This window comes from Musca autumnalis, unplaced genomic scaffold, assembly GCF_047663935.1.
Source record: "Musca autumnalis isolate F117 unplaced genomic scaffold, ASM4766393v1 scaffold_1, whole genome shotgun sequence".
Classification (NCBI taxonomy): domain Eukaryota; kingdom Metazoa; phylum Arthropoda; class Insecta; order Diptera; family Muscidae; genus Musca; species Musca autumnalis.
In genome coordinates, this window is record NW_027411644.1 from 181,245,779 (window position 1) to 181,272,436 (window position 26,658).

The 26,658-nt window shown below is 36.6% G+C and overlaps 1 protein-coding gene across 2 annotated transcripts in view; it reads left to right on the forward strand.

Annotated features, from left to right (window-relative positions):
- Nucleotides 1-26,658, forward strand: part of Gfrl (Glial cell line-derived neurotrophic family receptor-like) — a 618,264-nt gene that overhangs the window by 130,244 nt on the left and 461,362 nt on the right. For both annotated transcript variants that reach the window (XM_073959142.1, XM_073959143.1), the window contains exon 2: nt 18,857-19,834. In XM_073959142.1, coding sequence (XP_073815243.1) covers nt 19,600-19,834 — 235 coding nt within the window. In that variant the 5' untranslated portion in view covers nt 18,857-19,599. The remainder of the gene's footprint in view (nt 1-18,856; nt 19,835-26,658) is intronic.

A 26,658-nucleotide genomic window follows, 5' to 3' on the forward strand; every position in this document is an offset into this window, starting at 1 on the left:
TGTCTCACCGACTTTTTGACAATGACAGCTACTCCTCCGCCCCTAATAGTATCCCTATCATAGCGGTAAATACGAAATGCACTGTGCCTTATAGAAATGTTTGGTTTTAACCAGGTTTCAGACACTAAACATACATGAATGTCATTGCTTAAAAGAAAATTAAAAAGTTCGATATTTTTATTGCGAATGCCTCTAGCATTCCAAGTAATAATATTGATTTTATCCATTAAGAGAGAAATTTGCAAGCCAAATTGGTAATAACCACGAATTGGTCTGCCTTAGTTTTACAGTTTTTAAGATTAGTTATGAGATCTAGAGTTAGATTTCTAATTTCTTCCATTGAAAATAAATCATTGTTAGATACATTGTTGTTATCATATGAAGTGATGTTGATGTTGTTGACTCCAGTTTGCCAAGCGGGACCTGAAATAGGTTGCGGTTGTTGGAGTTTGTTTGGAAAATTACTATGGTTCATATTGAAATTGTTACTGGCAATAGGTTGTCTTCGAGAAGTACGTTGAATTCGTTGACGAATCTCTAGATATGACTGCCTATTTGGGCATTTGTCTGAAACAGATTGGTGACCGCCACCGCAATTTGCACATTTTATTACATTGTCCTTGCAATCAGACGTTTTATGGGCACCTGCACAGTTTGCACAAAATGTTTTGACGTTGCATCGGCTAGCTCCATGGCCAAACATTTGGCAATTGTAACATTGCGTTATTTGAGTTTTGTTTGAACTCTGATAATCCCATGTGACTTTGTTACGTTCAATATCAGAGTAATACTGCCTTAGCTGCTTCATTGTTATGGTTTTGCGTTGAAAATATACAACAAATATTATAAATTCTGGCAAACGAACTGCTTTCTTTACCACCAATTTTACATCAAGGCACTTCAGACCCATATCTATCAATTTTTTCTTTACAATTTGAGGATCTTGTTTGTCGAGTCCAAAAAGCAGAGCTTTGTATGGTTTCTCATCCTTTGTAGCGTATGTAAAATACTCGTACTTGCTTTCCAAGCATTTACAAATCTTTTCAAAATCAGCCTTCAATTGACAGAATAACTTTACTCCGATAGAAATTTTTCGTACCGAATAATTTTCAACATTGACAGATTTACAAATCTCATGAACTTCCACAGTTGTAACCTTTAAGATAGTAATAGGAGAAACCTGGATTTTTGCAGGCTTTTTTTCAATGATAACTTCATCATCAACATCTTCGTTATCCACTGTTTGTAGTGGAGCATAATAATTATTTGATGTCATCATAAATGATGCTGAATTAGGCCTATTTTTCTTGTTCATATTTAAAACGCACTGTGCGTTTTGATCATCGTGGCCATGTGCACGTTTTATTTTGTTTGTTTTGATCACTTAATTCGTAGTATAATTGTTGTTGTAAGTAATAATTACACAAATCAACGTTATGCGTAGAAACACGTCTGTTACTGACGAGAGCAAGAGAGTGACTGAAGCAGGAATTTTTTGGCCAAAACAATTTTTTTTTATTTAATAAAAACACTTCAAATCAACCAAAAATAATTAGTTTTTGTAAATACAGTTAGTTGCCGTTTATTGGCGCAGTGCCAAAATTGACACTTTTTTGTATACAAATAAAACAGACTTTGTGCTGTAACATAAATAATTTTTTTGCGTTGTGTCGCTGCATAAATATACAGAAGTACGACCAAAGTTATTATGAATCGGGAAGCTGTTAGTGAGCACTTTCGTAATATTAAACAAGTAAGAAAAGCGTTAAGTTCGGTCGGGCCGAACTTTTTATACCCTCCACCACAAATTTCAGCCATTTCGGTGGATTAATGTGGCCACAACCTACAAAATACCGAAATTCGGAAGGTACCGTTCTATGGGGGCTATATGCTGGCGTGGACCTATACCTACAAATTTCTGGGAGAAAGTTTTATACGCCTAAAGAAGACTAAATAACAAATTTCAGCTATCTCGGTGTGATAATGAAACTAAAACGTTCAAAATATCGAAAATCGGAAGATATTGTATTATGGGGGCTATATCAACACGTGGACCTATATAAACATTTTATGGTAGAAATGTTTTTTTAGCCTCTGGAAACAAAAAATACAAAGTTACAACCGATTCTTTGGTCAAATGGGTCTAATACATTCAAAATATATTAAAATGACGCGTACTTTATAAGGGGCCTTATGTGGGGGCTATACCAAAACATGGACCTATATAACCCAACTTTGGTAGGAATGCTTTCTGGCCTCTAAAGACACAAAATACCAAATTACAACCAATTCTGTGGTCAAATCGATCTAATACATTCAAAATACATTAAAATGACGCGTACTATATATGGGGCCTTATATGGGGGCTATACCAAAACGTAAACCTATATAACCCAACTTTGGTAGGAATATTTTTTGGCCTCTGGAGACACAAAGTACCAAATTACAACCAATTCGGTGGTAAAATGGGCCAAATATCTTAAAAATTCCTTAAAACGACGACGCGTCATTTTGTATGGGGGCTATACGAAAGCGTGGACCTACATAGCCCGCTTTCAATACCAAAAGTCCTACGTAAATATAACATATTTTCCCAAAATTTCATCAACCTACGTCAATCCGTTCGGACGCTAAAGTGATTTCCACAGACGGACAGACGGACGGACATGGCTATATCGATGCAGAATTGCACGCTGATCAAGAATATATATACTTTGTGGGGTCTACAATGATTATTTAGAGTAGTTACAAACGTAGTGACAAACTTAATATACCCCCATCCTATGGTGGAGGGTATAAAAAAAGGACGAAGAAAGAAAAATCAATGTTTTATATATATTGAAAATTATTTTTTACAAATATGTTTACATATATTTAAACTTTAAAAAAATTTCCAAATATGTCCACCTCCAAATCGAATTTGGAAGCTAGCAGGGGGTCTGTACTAATAAATTCAGAAGTCAAATCTTGCTCAAATTTGCCACAGTTAAAATAAAGTGGATTTTTATACCCTCCACCATATGGAGGGTATAATTAAATTTGTCATTCCATTTGTAACACATCGAAATATTCGTCGGAGACCCCATAAATTATATATATTATTGATCAGCATAAAATTCTATGTCGATTTAACCATGTCCGTCTGTCCGTCCGTCTGTCTGTCTGTTGAAATCAAGATAGAGCTCGCAATTTTAAAGATAGAGAGCCAATATTTGGTACAGAAGTTTTCATTACTTGCAGGATGGTTGGTATTGAAAATGGGCTATATCGGTCCACGTTTTGATATATCTCCCATAGAATAGTACCACCCGATTTTCGGTATTTTGAAGGTATTAGTTTCATTATTACACCGAAATGGCTGAAATTTTGTAAATAGCCTTTGTTGGGGGTATACAACTTCCCCCTATAAATTTGTCGGTATAGGTCCACGCCTTCATGTAGCCCCCATAGAACGGTACCTCCCGATTCTCGGTATTTTGAACGTGGTGGCCTCAATATTACACCGAAATGGCTGAAGTTTGGTATATAGCCTTTGTTGGGGGTATACAACTTCCCCCTATAAATTTGTCGGTATAGGTCCACGCCTTCATGTAGCCCCCATAGAACGGTACCTCCCAATTTTCGCTATTTTGAAGGTTGTGGCCTCAACTTTGCTCCGAAATGGCTGAAATTTGGTATTTAGACATCGTTTGGTGGTTTAAACTTTCCTCTTTAAATTTGTCGTATAGGTCCACTCCTTCATATAGCCCCCATGGAAAGGTACCTCCCGATTTTCGGTTTTTTGAAGATTGTGGCTTCAATATTCCACCGAAATGGCTGAAATTTGGTACTGAATTTTCTTTGAGTCTAAAAACTTTCCGTCAGATATTTGTCTGTATATACCGACGTTTTGAAATACCCCCGATACAACGGTGTTTCACATTGTTTTACCGAAATTGCTGAAATTTTGTATTACAACTCGTGGTGGTTCGGGCCGGCCGAACTTAACGCTGTTCTTACTTGTTCTATTTTAAAATGTATGTAGTATTCCATTGAAATAGAACGGTAATGCCCAGATTTTTTTTTTATTTTATTTATTTATCAACTTTACAATAATTCTAAGCCATCGGGCCAATTTAAATGAATTACATTATATTACATATGTGTATGTTATCACTACTCAGAGTGCATATAAAACTAGGTATATGATATAATCAACCAATTGATTTATCAACCAATTTTCCTTAAAATTCATATTTAAGGGTTTCAGAGTGTAGAAAACAAGTATGTATCACTTTTTTGAAAATATGTAAATTTTTCTCATAGCCCCACATAAAAGTACCGTCCGATTTTAGATATTTTGGGGATTTTAGCAACACTTTATGATCGATTCCGCTGAAATTTGGTATTTCAGCCTCTTGGAAGATATGAATCCTTTGTACCAAAAATTATTAACATATGTCAATGTTTTGGTTTAGACCCCATACAAAGGGTGGTCCCTGTCCCTGTTCAATAAATGTTGGCTGTTTTTAGTAGATAAAACGTAAGAATTGCTGTTTTTACACATATATTATAAATAATAATCAATTTCAATACAAATTGGACATTGAAACAGTTTTAGCCAGAAAATGTCGATATGAGACCACTGGTATAAAGGAAAATTTGTATTGACAAATTTTAAAAATTAAGAAAAAATAGTAACGTTCGAATCACACTACCAAACAGAAAATAAAATTTTTGTAACTAATCGTAGTTTAATACAAATACAAGAAAATCGAAGAGTACAATCATTGTTAAAATCTTGTTCTGTTGATAGCTTATAAAAACAAAACAAAATGTACAAACATTTTTTTCCATTTGGACCAATATTAAATAGATTATGGGCCATTATTATATGTGTTCTTTTACTATCTGATGGATTTCAAAACGCAAAATAAACCAATTTGTAGGCATTAAAAATATAATTTTTACATTGCAAGTTAATGTTAAGAAGCTCCTCCTTGAAATTCAATCATCACTTTTAACTTTGAGTTAATCGGAACGCTATAAATCTGTTCGGTAAATCCAAACTATAACAAAAGAAGACTTATAATAATGGGGGTATGAGTATTTCCTTGCCAATAGTTTTTACAGAATTCGACTTTTCAAGGAGCGATCTCTAAAACCGTTAGTCAAAAAAAATCTTAAAATATACTGGAATGTTTTGCTGATGAGCAGCATCACCACAGCAAAAAGGAAATGAAAATCCACTTTTAGACAAAGTTATTATGTACAGGGGAATGCTTGACGACAGACAGGAAGTCTTTTGTATATCCAAACCTTTGAGTCCACTGTTGCTCACTGTCATATTTTTGCAGACAAGAAAGCTATCAGTATTTTTCTTATGCCACTGTCGATGCCAGCTTCTTTTTGCAGTTGAACGCACAGTTGACAGTTCTTCATCCACGGGATGAGTCTGGAAACGAGATATTATAGACTCCGGTCCACAGCCATAATAATAAATAATTTCATTGAAGCTTTAATGCAGTGCCACTCCTTTAAATATTTCTTCATACCTTTACATTCCATCAATTCCATTGCAATTCCTGTAAGGTGGTTATATCAATCTGCATCTAAGCTGCACTATCCCTCTCAAATCACTTCCACTACCTGCAATATAACACTTTGTAAATGTATACTATAATACATAATATGTATATATATTATACCTAAATAAAATATTTAATCAATTGCACAACTTTTTACCGAAACCAAGACTCTGCGTTAAATCGAGTGAAACCAAATTTTTTTGTTTATCTTTTCTTCTTCTTCTTCTGCTAGATATCATTTTGTTGTTTAGTATTTGATTGACTGAAACTGATGACTTTTAAATTGTTTGCCCTTGTAAAACGTTTTTCAACGACTAAGTGTGCATGTGTTCCTGCAGTTTTGCAATTTTTTTCACAGCCGTTTTGCCATTGTTTCAATTTATTATTTGTCTAACAAGAAAGCAACAACTATGACATACTCATACATGTTGTGTTGTTGTACGCCTTACAGAGGAGTTGGGTAACAATACATGACACTGGAGATGTTTACTTTTTGTTGTCGTAACTGGCTGGATTGACAGTATCTTGAACTTGGTTTGCTTCAGTTGCAGTTTTACAATGTGTGTGTGCTTTTTTTCAACATTGCCTGTCTCTTGTCAACCATGGCGTCTTACAAGGATTTGCACGCAGACACTACCCACTTGTCGTTTTAGTTCTTTTTTTCGCCTTGATAAAATGCACCATGCAGGCATTTCCCTTGAGTGCATATACGGAGAGTAAGAAAGAGAAACGAAATGCTGATGACTGACTGACTGACGGTCACACAAGATAAACACAAAGACTGAAAAAGAGTCAGACAAACAAACAGACAGACAGACGGAAATGAAAACTTAGTCGAGGATAAAATCATCATTACAACTTTTCTTCTTTGTTTGTCTACAGAGTCGTGCCTTTTTTCCTTGGCTATAGGTTTCTGTCTTTTGTAACTCTTTGTGTCTTTGTGACACAGACACACACCATCGCCCCTGTGAAGGAATGAAATGGTAAAGGACCTTTACTCAGGTGCAATTACTTAGAGTTGAAACAGTTTTCTGTTTGCTTTCAATTAAATTAAAAGAAAAATTGGAGCTTCGATGATAGGATCAAACATTTGTGGCTTAATCGACGAAAGCGAAAAAAGGAGAATGAATGTTTTTGTTTAAGATCAGTATTATACACTTAGGTAAATTTAAATTTTTCCATTGTTATCAGATGGTGACAAAATGGTTTGGGTCGCATACACTGGCCGTAACATCGTTGTTGTTTCGGAACGTTACAGTACGCACTTTTCTCATACCATTTGACCATTATCAACAAACCTCACTAAACCTATTAAATGTAACGCAATGATTACATCTAATATGTTTAGTGAGTTCCTCAAACGTAGCTTCATCACTCAGCGCACACGCCAGCAAGCATTTTCGGAATATATTTTCCACGTCAGTTCTCGTATCTCCCGAAATATATAAAATATTGACTTTTCCAACAAAAATACAAACGGAAAAGTGGGATGTGCCCCAACCTACTTTGCATCATAATAAAGGTGATATTTTCCTCATCCATTGATGGGCTTTCCTTTTGGAAAAGGACTACTAAAAGCGGAGGTATTTGCATAAGAATAAAACGATGCATTTTCCACCCAAGTTTTTTTCCCATTCCGACTCTTTAGTATAATCCGACTATCACCAAACTCAATATGCTTGTTCCTTTGTGGGAGCCCTATTAACCACCAAAATTTTGTGACGATCCTATGAAAATTGCGACTTGTAGCGTGATTACAAATTATGGAAAAATGGGATGCATTACCGATTTTTGCGATATCTCCATTGTTTGACCTCCTTCGCCAACCTATTTTGCAACAATGTTAACGAAAATCTTATCTTTTCCATTGACGGGCTTTCCTTTTGGAATACGCTTACTAGAATCGGAGATATTATCATATGAATAAAACGTTGAATGTTCTCCACAAAAGTTTTTTGCCCATTTCGGCCCGCCGGGACCCCATCAACATCCAAAATATGGTGACGATGCGATCAAAATTGTAGCGTAATTACAAGGTTTAGTTTAGTCAGACGGACGGGCGGGCGGACACACATAACCAGATCGCCTCAGCTCGTCGGGACATTCATTTTGGTATATTGGCAAAACCAACTTATAATACCCTCCCCACATAGTGGTGTAGGGTATTAAAACTATTCACACTGTGCGCCAAACCACCATTTGAATGGTTTCTAGCTTTAAGTTGTAACAAAGATGAGTTCATGCCTGCTGTGAACCGCGTGTCAAAGAATCGCAGCTCCGTGGTGTTAAAAAAGCGCTCCCAAGACAGAATGATATTTAAGGCAGTGTTTATCTTCAACTTATCTAAAATCCCACCATCAACGTAACCAGATATTCAACCAAAGCATCCTGAACTCTGATCGGAAAAAGTCGAAAACTATATTTCAATTAAAACAAATTTACTGTGAGAAGTATCGGAAGCACTAGATCAATTTAGTCTATCTTCGATATTATTTCCATGATGCACATTTTTGATGGTATAAAGACTCAGTTAGTAAAATATTTTTCCAAAAACTTTAGTGCGAGAGATATATGAGGAAGTGACCCTAAAAATTGGGCAATTTCGGGGCCCACATCGCAGCGAGTGTTGTCTTCCCTTATAAAAAGGGAGGTGCCTGAGTGTGTTGTCCAATATAGACCCTCTTCGAACTTCATGTGAGTTTGAGAGAAACATTACCATGTGCAAGGTAAGATCAATGTCAGTCACACATGTCGATTATCGTGCAATACTTCAGAGATAGACGAGTTGATCGACTGTGACAGCGTTGATCTCTTCGCAGCTGGATGTTGCTCCTCTAAAGACCTCATCCTCTTCACCATTGTAGGTGCTGTGGGATCTCGTGCCGAGGGATCTCCAGCCTTTGAAGACACCCACATTTTTGAGGTTGCTTCCCCCTGTCCATCAGCTAACCCTCCTCCATCACCTTGTTTAGGGGTTTTGAAAGAGGAGGCAACAGAAGGGTTTGGGGAGGCGTTTGTCCTTGGCTTTTTTGGTCTGGTTTTTGATCTTTTTGGCTTCTACACAGTCTGTTCGGGATGTGATGTGCCTGGTCAGCTGCGGGATTTGAATGGGGACCTTCTGTCGTCACTTCCATGGGAGTTTCGACAGGATTCCCTCCCTCACAAGACGTGGGAATATTATTAATTGGAAGATCCTTTATCGCTAAGTGAGTAATACGATATCGCAAAACGACAGTCGTTCCTGTCCATTGCTTCTTTGCTCGCGGCGCTTTTAGATGCCGAAGGTTATTGTGACTCATCCATGTTGTCCATGGTTGCGTCACACTCTCCGACAACCTCATCCAGCGCGGTCAGTCTGAGAAGCAGAGGTTTGTGAGATTCGTCCGTCCCCTCTGAGCAGGTTGGAATTGTGACCTTTTTGGACAAATGTGACGACTCAGCTCGACCGGGGTAGGGAACAATAGTAATGTCCATTATCCCATCCTCATTGGTTAAAGTTAAGTCGTTCACATTGTCGACCTGTTCGCGCTCCACCCTGTTGCGTGGGGAAAAGTTTTCCTCAATTTTTGTGAGTAGTTCCCTACTATGTCTGCTCATACTGTCGTTTATAATTTCCAATCCCGGGCTCTCGTCCCCGCCCATAGTTGAAGTGCGTTGGTACTCCACCGCAAACCTTAAAACACCGATAAGCACGGTTATTCCGCATGAAACCCCGGTGTTGGGGGATCTCTGATTGGTAGGAGATTACTACCTGTATAACCTTTGGTCAGTCACACTTTTTCGCTCTCAAAATGCTATGAAGAATCTTCCATTCAGGATGACATATCGAGTGCCGAAAAATTGCTACCTAAGCCCCGGTATCGCGTCAGAATTGTTACCCCTGGCGGGTTCAACATACTGCAAAAAATTCAAAACTATGCGACACATGTTCTTACGAGTAAGTTGCAATTTTGCGACAAAGGTACTGAAGGTGTGGATCCATGTAGTGTATATTTCATCCTGATCTATGTCGGGAAGAATTATTACGTCGTGCAAAGTTTGGACCAACCCGGTTGGTTCATTCTAACGATGTATCCAGTTCGAAAGACGTCGTACGCATTTTACAGCTTTCGGATCCTTTTTCAGGAAGTAGGGACTTAACATTAAAAGAAAATTTTACCGTCGTAATTGGGGCAGCTAGGACACAAAACAGCGAGTTAGTATGTGATTTGTAAGTAGTTATGATTACCAAAAAGTACTACAAAAACCCATTATGTGGTAATTACATTTTTTGCTGGGATATATTTCCTGTAATTTCAAACGTCACTGTATTTCTCCAATAAATTCGGTTGTCATTCGCATTTTCCCCGCTCTAAATTCACTATTGTATATTTTAATAACTTAATTGGCTAAAATTAGGATAATTAAAAAACAAATTGACATTCAATGAATCCCTCTGAACATTTTCCCAAAACTGCATATTAACCGTTGGGGAAATAAAATTGGCTTTTGTTGGATTTTATTTTATTTTTAAATTGGTAAAACAGCATTTTGTCGAGGGACGTAACAACAAAGCGAAGCACTTTCCAATATTCTCAATACACGTCATTTAAACTAAATTAACGTTGTTAAAGGTCAGAGATAAATTTTTAATGAAAATTTATTTTTTCGATTTTGTGATACAGTTTTATTGTAGATAGCAGACAAAGTTTCCCCTTCCTCCGTCTCAGATAACTGTAGGCTATTTTAACGATTAGCTCGTCTCTTTGGAAATTTAAAATATTGACATTTGTGTATTGTTATGAAATGCTATTATTTCCATTAATGTACAGCGATTTTTAAGGTGCCTGTCACAAAGTTTATACATATTACAAATATTTGACGGGTTTGTTAATAATTGTAATTTAAGTTCTAAAGAATTGAAAAAAAATAATAGTATGTAATAACCAATAATTTGAAAAATTATATGTTCAGCTTTAGAAATTTCTGTAATACGACCAATGTTACCAATGACACATTTAAAAACAATTGAGAACCATTGAAATATATATTTTACGAAATTTTTGATTTTACAGACAGTCTAATTACCACACTAAAATACAATAGAAAATGTGCACAAAAAAATTTTGTTTTCGAAACTATAAACATGGAAAACTTATACATATCATAAATTATACTGTTCCACAAAATAGAAACACACACACAAAATTATGTTATTATGTCAAAAATAAATAGAAACTGTGTCAGTTTCATGCAAAAACAACAAAAAAGAGGCAGAACAACCAAAAAATTACACAAAACAAAAAAGCAACTACAATAAAAACTTAACAAAACTGCAAATAAGTAATAATAGAAAATTTAACAACAAGAGAATGATGGTAATGCGAATGGAGTTGGTAAAGCAATGTTGAATAAAACTAAACACACTGCAGACATTGTAATTAAAATTGTACAAAATACAAACTAGCAACAACAAGAGCAAATGAAATACATGCAATTTACTACAATGAGTTTTTAAACAGATGAAGAGAGTGAGAGAGGGTACTGGAACGTTGAAAATCTACACAACAATAATATACATGTTTTGTCTGATATAGCTGCTGTCTGGCATAGGGGAAACATAATGGCCTTTAACAAACATACAAATAGCGTAGATATAAACACACACACACAACAACAGCCAGATTTTAGACAAACTTTTGCATTATGGCTATAAAATGTTATGGAAACAATATAAACTTTGCCTATAACAAAAGGAACTAGAGGCCGAAATGGAAAATTTGGTACTACAAGAAATAGACGGGAAAGAAAATCAGTTTTGACTTTTAATAAATACTTTAAATATTTTAAATAAATACTTGTTTTTTTCTATGAAACTAGTAAAATACATGTAGACAACTACTGTAATGAAAAATTTAAAAACAATTTGATAATTTAATAATAACTATTAAATTGTTGCAATACGAAATGTTTCAAAAAATTGTTTTAAAGACTTCTCTGTCATAGAACATGTAACGTATAAGTAGTGTCATAAATCATATGCGAGTGATGCTCATACCAACGTATGGCATCGTTACGCATGGCCCCTTGGATGCTAAATATCTGACATCGATTCCCAAGCTATACAAAATCAAACATTTTCAGTGTAGCCGCACACAATGTGTTCAAAATGTGTTTATATAGCCTACACCACTATGTGGAAATTGTATTATAAGTTTGTTTGGACAACAATTCATGTAACACCGCGAAATATTCGTCGGAGACCCCCGTTGTGGCATACCAATCTTCATATCACGACGAGATAAAGTGATTTTGAGATGTGTGTCCGTCCGTCCGTGGGTGACGTAGGGGATGGAAGATACCAAGCAACGGTCCTGACCGGTTTTAACATGGCAAAGCCCAGGATTTATCTTGGTCCCTCTTTCATCTCAAGTGGACACTGACCTCCCCGTGGTGTCACCTGGGGAACTGCCTTTAACACCCGTTAAAGGTAGTGAGCTAACATGTGCCGCGCGTTCTCCCATAAGAACGTTAAAAACTTGGGTTTGGGCGTCGGGTTAGTAACCCTCCCCTAGAAAAAACAGCATACTATGAAAAAACGAGAGAAAAGGAAAACAACCCCCTCTAATGTTGACGAACCTCGCAAATGTTTTAAGGACCATGATCTGCGAATCTGTACCTGGAATGTTCGCACTCTTTATAGAGAAGGTGCCGTCTTCGCATTGGCAGACGTACTTGAAAAGTACAAGGCCGATATTACTGCCATACAGGAAATACGATGGACTGGGAAACGCGTCACAACAACACCTAAAGGTGACGCACTGTATTATAGCTGCCATGACGTAAAGCATGAGTTTGGTTGTGGATTCGTAGTTAGTCGGAGACTAAAACATCTGGTATCCAGCTTCACTCCAGTGAATGAAAGACTTGCTGCAATTCGGATAAAAGCTAAATTCTTCACCATCAGCTTTATTTGCGCTCATGCTCCCACTGAAGAAAAGGACGAACAGACCAAAGATATATTTTACGAGCGCTTAGAAGAAACATATGACCGTTGCCCTGCCCATGACATTAAAATCATTCTAGGCGATTTTAATGCCAAAATTGGAAAGGAGAATATCTTTGGCCCAACAGTCGGGAAATTCAGCCTCCACAGTGAAACATCTGACAATGGTATGAGGCTGATAGACTTTGCAGCTGCAAAAAACATGGTAGTTAGCAGTACCAGATTTAATCATCTCGATATTCATAAGGGCACCTGGCTGTCTCCAGATCAGAAAACTAGAAATCAAATTGATCATGTTGTGATAGATGGAAGACATTCATCGAGCGTGTTGGATGTACGATCGTTCCGAGGCGCAAACATTGATTCGGACCACTACCTTGTTGCAGCAAAGGTACGCACCCGCTTAAACGTGGCAAACAAAATACGAACAGACACAACACGAAAGTTAGACATCGGTAAGCTGCAATCACAACAGATAGCCACAGCATATTCCACTCAACTAGCCCAATTGCTTAATCAAAGCACTCCTCATCCCGATAACATATCAGCGCAATGGCAAAGCATTGCCCACTCCATGCAAACAGCCGCAAAATCCATACTTGGATACCAGAGGCCTCCACCAAGGAATCCATGGTATGATCAGGAGTGTCGTGCTGCCACCGAAGAGAAAAATGCGGCATATAGGGCTACTTTACAATCCGTAGCAACGCGTAGCGCACGAGAGAAATACAGGGAGAAAAGGAGAGAGGAGAAACGTCTTTTCCGCAGGAAAAAGAGAGAGATGGAAAAGCGGGAGTGTGAAAAAATCGAGATGTACAGGAGCCAGAATGAAGTCCGAAAATTCTACCAAAGAGTCAAGCATCAAACTGATGGCTTTGGTACAGGCACATCCTCCTGTAGAGACCAGCAAGGTAATTTGGTAACTGATACAGATAGTGTACTCAGGATATGGAAAGAACATTTTTCAAAACTGTTGGTATCCAATAGCAGCGAAGACGACGAAGATACCACAGTCCCAATCCCAGAAGATGGTATTGAATGTATACCGCCCAGCCAAGATGAGGTAAAGACAGCAATAAATCGGCTGAAGAATAATAAGGCAGCAGGAGCCGATGGCTTACCAGCCGAGCTGTTCAAAACCGGAGGCGACACGCTGATAAGGTGTATTCATCAGCTAGTTACCACCATCTGGCAGGAAGAACGAGTACCCGACGATTGGAACCTGAGTATCCTGTGCCCCGTCCACAAGAAGGGAGATAAGACTGTATGCTCTAACTACAGGGGCATAAGTCTACTCCCTATTGCCTACAAGATCGTGTCAAGGATATTGTGCGAACGACTAAAGCCTATGGTCAACGAGATAATTGGACCATACCAATGCGGCTTTAGACCTGGCAAGTCCACCATTGACCAGATATTTACCCTGCGGCAAATCCTGGAGAAGACCCAAGAGATGCAGATCGACACCTACCACCTTTTTGTCGATTATAAAGCAGCCTTCGACAGCCCCCTGCGTTCAAAGGTATTCCAAGCCATGTCTGAATTTGGTATCCCCGCAAAGCTCATCCAGCTTTGCAAAATGACTTTAACTGACACGAGGTCATCAGTTAAAATAGGAAAGAACCTCTCCGAAGAGTTTGGTACCAAAAGAGGTTTCAGACAAGGAGACAGCCTTTCGTGTGATCTCTTTAACATCCTACTAGAAAAGGTTATACGAGAGGCAAACGTCAAAAGAAGTTGCACAATCTACACCAATAGTCACATGTTACTTGCTTACGCTGATGATATAGACATCATAGGCCGATCAGTAAAAGAAGTAACCGATACCTTTATGAAGGTCGAAGGGAAATCTGCTAAAGTGGGTCTGGCGGTAAACGGTGAGAAGACCAAGTTGATGGTGTCGACGCGCAATGCGTCCATTGAGCTCGGACCGACTGTGGAAGTTGGTTCCTATAATATTGAGGTAGTAAAAGACTTCGTCTACCTCGGCACCTCCGTAAACACAACAAACGACATCAGTTGTGAAATAAAAAGAAGAATCGTATTGGCAAACAGATGCTACTTTGGTTTAAGTAAGCAGTTTAAAAACAAAGCCACATCTCGCCAAACAAAAATAACGCTCTACAAAACACTGATACTACCCATGCTGATGTATGGCTCCGAAGCCTGGGTACTTGCGCAAGCAGACATGGCAGTGCTTGGTGTGTTTGAGAGAAAAATTCTTCGAAAGATCTACGGACCAATCTGCGTTGACGGTGAATATCGACGTCGCATGAACCACGAGCTGTATCTGCTGTACAACGACATCAATATTGTTAAACGTATCGAGATGCAGCGATTGCGTTGGCTAGGCCATATCATAAGAATGAGCGATGATGACCCCGCTAAAAAAGTGTATAAACACGGACCGCTTGGCGGTGCACGCAGAATTGGCAGGCCAAGGAATAGATGACGCAAACAAGTGGATGATGAGATGAAAAGGCGCGGTATTCCAGAAAGCGAAACAACAAATAGAGAGAATTGGAGATCTTTTCTTAGTTCGGCCTATAGAACAAATGTTCTGTAATGGGCCAGCTAAGTAAGTAAGTAAGTCCGTCCGTCCGTCTGTCGATTATAAATTGAAGTCAAAAGCCAGGCCGCAATTATCTACCGAGCATCACGAAATTTTACATGGAGGTCGGGTTGAGAAAAAAATAGACACCTATTGTTATTCGTGATGATGGTGAAATATTTTGTGGGCTAAAAACATAATTCTTATCCAATTTTGTAGCGGCTCTGTGGGTCACAACAACAGCCCGATCGCCTCGATTTTAAATGAGGTAAGAGTATGTGACAAAGAAAAAGCTTGCAAATTTAGATGATGATCAGATAATATTTAGAGGTAAAATGGACCACAACATTTGTGTGAACATTGGAGAAATTTTTAATATACAGCTTAAATCTTTATTTTTGGAAGACACATTCCGGGTAAGTAAGCTATACTGGGAAGATGAACTCTTGACCTTTATATTGATGCCAAATGCGTTGGTGTACATGGTCAGATAACAGTTGACAGCCTAACATACCCACTTATTTGTTTGTAGTGTAATCATAAACATGCTAGAGGTCGCAATTGTAGAGCAATAGTCACGAAATTTTGCACGAGGTAAGAGTTTAGGTGGAAGAAGATGCCTACAATTTTGGATGATGATATGATATTATTTAGCGGGTGAAATGGGCCATTACTTTTGTATAAAAAATATAAAAATTTTATTTTTCGTCCATATCTGAATTCTTGGAGGGCATATACCGCCAAAGTAGCCTACATTTGAAAAAAGAACTAGTGACTTTTCCCCTGATGCAAATTGCTATAAAATGTCTGCTAGATAACGGGCTTGCTGCATAATACATAATGGGTTTTGTGTAGAGAACCTCCCAGGCTACAAATTGTCCCTATCATGGTAGAGGAAGTCCAGTTTTTGCATTATTGCAAATTACGTGGAGTCATAGCGTATTAATTGTCCAATTGGTTTTTTGTACATTTATTGCAGCATGGGGTCGCTTCGCCACTTTTTTAAATGTTGTCGATGTCGCTACAGTTTAAGTTTTTCGATGTACTAATTTTGGAAAAGGCAAAGGCAGCCAAATTAAAAAAAAAAAAAACTCTCAAGAACCAATTTTCGGTATAAATCGGATACAGCTTCCATACCTCTAGACTATTTAAAACTCTGTTTCCGCAAAAACTCGAGTGCTGTGTCGGTTTCTTAACTGAAAAAGAAACGATCCATGTTTTTCCATCTCGTCTTGCACTTGTTTACGCGGTCATAATCGCTTATTCTTATGACAGGGTTGGACGCAATCGTTGTTTCTCGATAGGTTTAACCACACTGATGTCTTTGTATAGCTGATACAACTCGTGGTTCATACGATGTCAATGATCACCGTCATCGCATATTGGCCCGCAGAGCTTTCATAGAGTTTTTTATCAAACACAGGCAGTGCCTGGCCTTATCTGCGTGGCAAGTACCCAGGCTTTAGCACGGCTAGTAGCAGTGTTTTGAAGTGTTTTTTGTTTTTTATTTTAATTTGTTTTTTTTTAATAGTCTGGCTTAATCCCATTGCTGTTGTATTCATATTTTAAAACAACTAATTTATTACTGGAGAAAATTTGGCATTGTTCTCCAAAGGGTGAGGCAGGAAGGACTATAGTTTCGATTCTCGCCACAGAATCTCATCAGTTCCCTTGTTTCTTGTTTGTGGATATTCTCCACCAAAGTTATTTTTCAATGACCTCTTTAACAAAAAACTTGTTATACCCAAACATCAATCGTCATCTCGACGAGGTTCCTTGGCAACCTTGCAAAAACATCACAAACCTTTTTTTAACGATATGTTGTTTCGTTGTTAAACATGCTGCAGTGCACTCAGAAGATCGACGGTTTAAGACCTGGCCAGAGCATCATAATTTTCGTCGGTGGCAAATCCCCTCAATGTAATGTTGGCTAATATTTCCTGAGTAATTCAGCCATGCCATCTCGCCTATAAAAATTAGGTCCCATATGATTAAGTCAATATGAATCGGCTTGCACTCATTGATAAGAGAGAAATCTCCCTGTTCCTTCGAGGATATTGTGGAAACGTATGTTTGTATGTACTTAAGCTTAATTAGTTGGCCAATACTATTCTTATTTCACGACTGATCTTGTTTTTGCGTTTGTGGCGGTGCCGAGGTAGACGAAATCATTAACTACCTAACATTTATAATTACCAACAATCACAGTTTTTCCAAGTTCTGTGGACGCACTACGTTGGCGCACATCCCACTTACCCATTTTTTATTTGAATTTGGTATATTGAAGACATGTAAAGTGCTAATCAGGAAGAACAGCAAAGCTTTCAATCAGATTTCAACAGTATTCAAATATAAAATTAAATATTATTTTTTTTGGTTAAATTCTCCTAAAGTCATTTGGTATAAAAGCCAGAAAACTATAGTATCTTCCTAAAAGAAATGTTTACGAGTTAAAAGCTTACGCACATCGGTAGTAGAGATGGGCGCGTGCCTAAAAAATTAGGCACGAACATGCACGAACACGGACCAAAATTTTTATGCATATTCACGCACAAACACTGCGTTTTTCGAGAAGGCACGAACACGCACTACTCACGGCACGACATGCGCCCACCTCTAATCGGTAGTGATGTAGGTTATCACATAGTCGGCTCGACTATAGCCTTTGCTCCCTTCTTTGTGATATCTGTTGGGAGAGCTTCTTTCCTATTTTAACTAAGGATCGGGTATCAGTGCGGCGATATCAAATCCAGATATGACTTGTAATAACTTTGAACGTAAGGTGCAGTCGAAGGCTGCTCTATGTTCGACAAAAATATTGTGTATCGATGTGCATCTCTTGGTCAACCGTGGATTCGCCTGGTCTAAAACACAAATGGTATGGACCGATTATTTCCTTGACCGTAGGCTTTAGTCGATCGTAAAATATATTTGACACAATCTTATACGCAAATAGGAACAGATTTATGCCTTTATAGTTAGAGCACGAAATCTTGACGGATTTATGGCGAAAAAACTATCAATTTTTTTAGTTAAAATCAAAATTTTGACTTTGACAGTTCACAACTTTTATAACTACAAGATTTGGTTCTTAATGATCCCACAAAAACACATGATGATCGGTTTATTCGTTTGCGAGCTACAACGGGATCCGCAAATCACTTTAGTAAAAAGAATGTTTGGTATTTGTCACAACACTGTGCAATACTTTTCAACAAAAAAATCCGCACGTAGCTCAGGCTGTGATCTATCAGAAGAAAACAAATTTGGTAGATTTCTTGTAAAAAATTCATGAAAACTGTAATTTTTCGTGCTCAATAAGTGTCCGTAATCCCTTAAAAGGGATTTCGGTCTTAACGTTTTTGGGTAATACGGACGCCTAGAGAGCGTTGTTCTGGTAGTAAGGTGAATAATAATTGTACGTAGCGTCGTATATTAAGCATGACAGTAAAATATTCAAACGATAAAAAAATTGAACATTATTTTAAGAAAATTTAGATAAAAGCTACATTTTGAGATTGATTTAAATAAGAAAAACATTGCAGACCAGAAAAATGCTCATAAAGGTAAGAAAAGACACAGGTAACGAAATTGATGAAAACTTCTACAGCCAATTAGATATGCAAACCGAAACAAACAAAAAGAAATTTGAAAAATGCCGGAAACACATGACATAAATGGCTTTACTTGCAAACACTTTCCACTTTAAAATGTTATCGATTTTCAGCTAAACTGAATTTTTTCCATTTTTAGAATATTTAAAAGAAATCACACAATCTCAGCAACATTTAACAAACACATTTTACAACCATGCCTTGGAATTGTGCAAAAAACAAATACAACAAAAGCAGCAGCAGCAGCAAAGACTAAAGGCAAAGAAAAACTATCAACCAAGCAGAAAAGTGTTGCTGCCTGCTATCAGCAGAAATAATCTTAAAGTAAAGAGGAGAACAACAACAAATCACAAACTACGAGATAATAACAACAAAAACAATATCAGTGACAATAACAAAAACTACAGTATTTGTGAGAGCTATAACAACAAAATATCCACAGGAAAAGTATACAAAAAAAGGATAAAACTTTACCCAAGCGAAGCTAACAAAACCAACATTTTAACTCCTTCTGGCCCTAGTATCCTTGTAAAAGTATTGCAACATCGTCAAAGAAAATAAGTAAATATTTATAAGGGAAGCAAAACTAGGCAAGAAAAACTAACAACAAAATAATCACCATAACAACAGCAAGAGGAGAAGGTGGCCACATACAAAACCAAAAAAACAGCTAAAAAAACAACAACTGTTATAAAAACAGCATCATCTCCCGACCAACTCTTTAAACCATTTACTACAGTATAACTTCTACAACACAACGTTGCCATTGTTGGTGACGTTAACATTGCTACTGTTGTTGCTGCTGAAGTATTCTCCATCACCGTTACTACTGTCACTTTCTCGGCTGGCCGCATTTTTGTTCGCATCGTCATCATCACCATCATGACCCGCTTTAAAATAAAAAACTTAAAAATTCTATCGTGTTGCCTCAGCATATGGTTTGTTATATTTGGTGCTCTACAATTGGTACGTTGTAGTGAATTTCCGGAACGGGAATGCTGTGACTTGACAACAACCTCCACCGTAAGTCCATTGCCGTTGCCACCTGCGGCATTACCCACAGATAAAACGTTGTCAGCAACAACAGCCATACAGACAATATCAGTTGGCAGATCAGGTAAGTGAAAAAACACAGAAGAAAATCAACAACAAAAAACTTGGTTCGTGAAAAAGAGATGCTTTCCATCCATCTGCCCATCACAGTGACGGCAACAATACGATTTTGCGTTTTTTTATTCGCAACTACTTTGAGGGCATTGCTGTTGTTGAATGAATGTTAATTGAAAATATTTTAGTTTTTAATTTTTTTAATAAGCCAAGTGATTAAATGAAAACCCCAAAGAAAAATCATAAAAATTAGTTGTAGAATAAGAAAATATAAGAAATATTTAATTAGTATGGCGAATACATTATGTCAACACGTATACGCTCGGCATTTTCCATTTAATAAGAATAAATTAACTATTGTTCAGCACCGTATTGCAATCGCAACTGTAATTATCCCCATAAATGTTATAATATTGAAAACATAACCTCATATGTTATTTGAATGGATTTGTAATTCTCTTTGTATTTTGTCACTTAATTTCTGACCTAAATAGACTAACCACATATATAAGGAAAATTGTTAAATCATTTAATATTTCTGTTTTTTTTTTCTTTTACTGATGTAGTGAAACATGTCGTTGTTCGTTTCGATAGCTGGCATTTCTTTTCTTTACTTGTGGCTATGAGCAAATATTATTAAATTGCATTTTCCTGTCAAATTAGTAGCATATTAAAAATGTCAATTGTCCAAGAATTGAGTGGACAAGTGCTTGTTGGCTTGCTGGCTGCCTGGCTATTCTGTCATAAATGGATAACATGCTGTTGAAGCTCTATATAGTATGTATGTAAGGAAGAAACGGACTGTTACAAGAGAAGTTTATAAATTTTTAATAATGGCAATGTTGCCAATAGTCCAATAACCTCTTCATAACAAACTATAAACGTTATAATCATTTTCTTTTTTTCTGTGAAAAACAAAATGGCAAAGAAACCCAAAGAAGGGTTTAACGAGTTAGGGAAAGGAGCAACAGACTGCTTTGCTTGTACAAAAATAGCTGTAATTGAAAAAATATTAAAGTGTGTGTGCAGTATATCGATTGAATTTCAATTACTTTTTATACCCTATACCACAATGTGGAAAAGGGTATTATAAGTTTGTTTTGGTAAAAATTCATGTAACACCGTGAAATATTCGTCGGAGACCCCCAATGTGGTATACCAATCTTCATATCTCGACGAGAAAAAGCGATTTTGAGATGTGTGTCCGTCCGTCAGTCCGTCCGTCCGTCTGTCCATTATAAATTGTAAACACGCTCCAGGCCGCAATTATGGTCCGATCATCACGAAATTTTGTATGGAGGTCGGCTTCAGATCAGAATAGATCCCTATTCTTATTGGTGATGACCGTGAAATATTTAGCGGGTGAAATGGACCAAAAACATAATATTTATCCAATTTTCTAGCGCCTCTGTAGGTCTCAATAATAGTCGGATCAACGCGTAATTTTAAATAATGTAAGAGTATATCACAAAAGAGAAGCTTGCAATTTGAGATGGCGATCGGATAATATTTAGAGGGTTAAATGGACCAAAACTTTTGTGTGAAATTTTTGAAAATTTTAAATATACCGCTTATATCTTAATTCCTGGAAGTGACATTCCGGACAAGTGAGATATACTTGAAAGTGGAACGCTTGACCTTTCAATTGATGCCAATTATATTGGTGTGCATGGTCAGATAACAGAGTTACAGCCTAATATATTCCGTTATTTGTTTGTAGTGTAATAATAAACTCGCTAGAAGTCGCAATTATACATCAATAGTCACGAAATTTTGCACAGGGTAAGAGTATAGGTCGAAAAAGATGCCTACAATTTTGAATGATGATCTGATATTCTTTAGCGGGTGAAATGGACCATTACTTTTGTAAGAAATATAAAAATTTTATTTTTGGTCGATATTTTAATTCCTTGAGGACATATATATTTCGCAAAGTAGCCTACATATGGGAAAAAACTACTGACCTATCCTCTGATGTAAATTGCAATAAAGTGTTTGCTAGATAACGGGCCTACTGCCTAATATTTTTATCCCATGCTACATATTGTCTCTCCAACAGTTTAGGTAACAACACGAAATATTCGTCCTAGACCCCATATTTGGTATGCCAAAATTCATATCTCGACGAGATAAAGCGATTTTGCGATGTGTGTCCGTCCATTAAAAATTGTAAACAAACTTAAGGCCGCAATTATGGACCGATTGTAACGAATTTTTTAAGGAGGTTGGGTTCGGGCCAGAATAGAAATGATTAGCTTTTGGTGATGATCGTGAAATGTTCAGGGGATGAAATGGACCAAAAACAAAATTTTAACCAATTTTGTAGCGGCTCTGTATGTCAAAATAATAACCCGCAAAATTTTGAACAAAGTTTGTGTTTATGATGAAGAAGAAGCGTACAAACCAACGTGAAGATCAGAGAATACTTAGCGGGTTAAATGGACTGAAACTTTTGTGTGAAATTGGTAAAAATTTCAATAACGTAGAGGTTAAACAACGGAAGTAGTAGTACTACATAAGTGGGTTTCATTACATTTTAGTTTGTGTGAACTAAATTTTCCTTTCCTGCTACAAAAATGTCTTTGTCATGCTAGATAACTTTTTGGTTTTGGTCATAAGTATTATACATTACATCTGTGATATTTGATAATTAATCATTGAAAATAAGTTCCGTGGAGAGCGATTGTCCAGGGATAGTGGTATAGGGCATCCCATGGTCGGCTCCGTCCGACTATAGACTTTTCTTACTTGTTTTTCTTTGGCAAACACTACGACAGTGGCTAACAAGTGTTGATTGTCTATGCAGTAGAAAAATGAAAATTCTCGGGAAATCTAGATTCGTAATACACATATTTTCCTTATTTTGACATGGGGAAATTTAGTTTTTGCTTAGAAGCCATCAGGAAATTTTCGCCATAGGTCAAGTTTCTGAGTTATGGGGCGATACATTTTTTGATGGTCCCCTACAATGCTGGAGAAAACAACTTTATATCAATGTTTGGCGTTATTGTAGCTTTGTTTTGAGATTACATGACGATTTTTTTTCGTAGAATATTTCATCAATAGATCAGTATTATGTTTTTCAAGAACCCGACTTCTGACTTTTGCTAATAAACGATATAACTATACTCTTGACTTTGATTTTTATTAAATCGAAAACTGAAATGTGAAGAAATTTCCATTATTTTCGAAGTTTCTGACTCTTTGAATTATGTTCACTAGGGTTACAACTTTTTTGCAATTTTTGCAAATATCAAAAATAACACCTCATAGCCGTGTATAGCATGAACAGCTACTATGAAATACGGTGCCATTTTTTCTCTATCGGGAAAAAAGTTTCCGCACCAAATGCATTAGGTTCATTAATAGTTTTAATTTAATTTAAAATCAATATCAAACAATTCTGGACCAATTTGTTATCAAATCGCAATATTTCAGAACATTTAATGCACCTTTGACAATATTGCAATTTTTTGTTTTTCTTTACAAACTCTCGAATTATATGTTTATATGTATTGTACCTATCAGACAAGAGAATATGTGGTCATTAGCAACGAATTTGCGAAAGTTACAGCTTGTTTTTAATGACTTTTCTATAAATATTTATTCAAACAAAGCAAATTTAAATGTTTAAATAGAAAAAATACCAAAGAGGCTTTAGTAATCGCAGTCGGTGCCGAAACTTTTTTCACAGAATCGAACAGAAACACACGTTTTCGTTATCAGGACAATATTCCGCACATGGTACTGGCGTGATATTTTTTGGTTATAGCTACGGTGACCAACCGAACTCTTTATAGAAGACAGTACTCTATTTAAGGTGTCCGTACTCTATTTTTTCACCGTACTCCATTTGTCCTCTATTTTCATCATATGTACTCTATGTCTTCTATTTTTGATTTGTCTGACAAATCACCTGGGGCTGGATTCTGGTTCTATGAACATTTGAAACGAAAAATATTTCCTTTATATTTTTTTTCATTTGGCAGTTTTCTCCTTTATAAAACTTTTCATTTCACATTTTCATAGAAACAGAATTGAGCCCCTGGTCTGACAAATGATGTCGTTTCTCTTGGACGTACAAAGTTTGCCGTAAAATATATTGAGTGTTTGATAGAGAGCGGGAAGGATAGAGCTTCTCTACAATCAATTTAACAAAAACTCAATTTACTTTACGACAAACCTTTTACGTGTGACTATCAACGTTTCGGAGTCGAGACATTTTTGTTTCGACTCTGACTCCGAAGATAATTCCTAATAGCGCTCAATATGAATAAAATATACACATGTTTCCAATTTTTTTCCTATATGTTGGCCTTTTTCTGAGGTGTTCCTTGAAAAGAACATGTGTCGAATATAATACACAACTACAATTGTGTATACAATAATAAAAATGCAAGATCACCCAAATTTAAAACTCTGTGTAACAGGTTCTGAAGTGGACAGGCGTTCGCTCGAGAATATGAGTAATTTGAGGTCATCTTCTTGGAATAACATTGATCATATTCTAGATCAAGAATGTGTGGGATCTAAAACAAATATTCCAAAATATTTATACATTTCTTATCGTATATTAAGAAATCGACCCAGGTTGCAAATTCACGCCAAAGTTGAAAACCTAACTCGATTGTCATGGAGATTTAAGTTTGCTTTAGAGTCCCAGCAAAATGTTCGATCCCAAAGATGCCATTCAATCATGGCTGCAAGTGATCTGGCATGCCATCTTTTTAGCATCTACATCGATGAATTTTATGTGAGCGTGGACCCCAAAAGATGCTATTCATTTTTGGATCCAGAGCATGTAATTTACACCAATGCTTTGACATGTCATTTCCACCAATGCTTTGGCATATCATTTTCACGAACCCTTTGCAATAACATTATCATTACGACGAGAGTTTTAATTGATTGTGATTTCGAATCTCCGTCAACATCAAGCCTTTTAAATAATTTATCTTATATATTTAGAAAAATTTCTATAAATAAAAACACAAAATTCATCTCTATTGGATCGATGGAAATGGGTTCAAATGCTGATGAAAAGGTCGGATCTTTAATGACTTCCTTTGCATGGGTTCAAATGCTGATGAAATGATCGGATCTTTCACGACTTTCTTTGCATTGGTTCAAATGCTAATGAAAAGATGGGATCTTTCACGACTTCGTTTAAACCAATGCAAAAGATGCCATGAAATCACGTCATCGCATGAAACCCCTTCCTTCAAATTTTGCTGGGGTATTAGTTGGACCAAAAAAGTTCTTGAAATTCATTTTTAATAAATGTAGAAAAAATTGTTGCCCGGAGTTGGAACCAAGTTATTTTTCGACTCAGTCTCCGACTACAGCATAATTGCTCGACTCCAACTCAGACTACGACACCCTATTGACTAGTGACTATAGGATGTTGCTTCATCGCGTCGTCATCACGTAGAAAATTGTGAAAAATGGTCGGACGAAAATGTTCACAAGTAAATTCCATATTTTTTTTGCAAATTAATTCTTCAAGTCCTGTAAAAAACGCTATACGTGGTACGTCATACCGTAGTGAGTACGCTTTGGTATTGTTGTCAAGTAGTAGCCCTCGTATGTGTACTCTGTTTTCATCGAAAAATATTGGTCACCGTAGTTATAGCCCTAATGTTCATGCTTGTCCCCTATGAACACGAACCCAACGGTGAAGTACGTATGACTGATATCAGTTTAAACTTTTTACTTCCAAATTAAAAGGTAACGATTTGAATCATATAAAAAATGCTCTTTTACAAAATATTGAAGATTTTTGCATGCGATTTGGTTCAGTTGCATAGGTTTTGACCATTAAATTTTAAGGCGTGTTATGTATTATAAATTATGTATTATAATTGTTATGGTATATAGAGCTTTTTATTTTCTTATTTTTTAACCAATAAAATATAAATAACACTATGCAACATTGAAAATGCAGACAACATCTAGTATACATTTTTTTAAATTATATATTGAGAGGAAAGAAACCTAGTAGGGTTTTGTCCCGTCAAATCCAGTTCGGATCTTATGGCCTCATCTAAACCGGGCTAATACTACAGTTTTTTGGATTTATCGGGCCTTTATCTCAGAAACGATTAGCAATATGGCTTTGCTGCTTTGGAAATATTGTAGCCCTAAACTAGTAGAACTTATCTTTTGAAAGGACCACATAAGAAAAACTCCATCTAGGTTATCCAAATCGATAAAATATAGAAAACTTTACATAATTGCTGAAATTCTGGTCGGTATCAGCTAAACTATTGGGAGTTGAACCAAGTATCCCTTTGCAAAAATCTTCCAAATAAAGTTCTCAGCAATTGTTCAGTACATTCTGAAACTCTTAAATGCTTACTTCATGTTTTTTCAGAGGTATTTTACATCATATCTTTTACAACTCGTATTTCACACACAGTTCACACCAACAGTTTAGTCTCGCATTTCGGATTTCACCACATTATTGACATAATGTATTACATCGTCATTGAAAATATGCTAAAAACAACGTGATAAAGGCATTTTACAATAATAGCGTGTTCTGAAGAGTTGTGTATTACATTCCAGCGAATATTCTTCAAAAAGAAAACATTAAGAAAAATTAACAGTTTTGGAGATATGGTGCAAAATCTATACAAATTATGGAAACTTTTGATATTTTATAAAATTTGAGGCAATAAATGTAGTGTTTCGAGTTCATTATTTCTCCAAATTATTCTTGCCCTTATCTACAAAATTGCTTCAGAGGTCAGATGACGATTCACATAGGTTTCAGAGATATAGCCCAGAATTGGTCTAAAAGTTAATTTTCAACTATGTTTAGATGAGGCCATC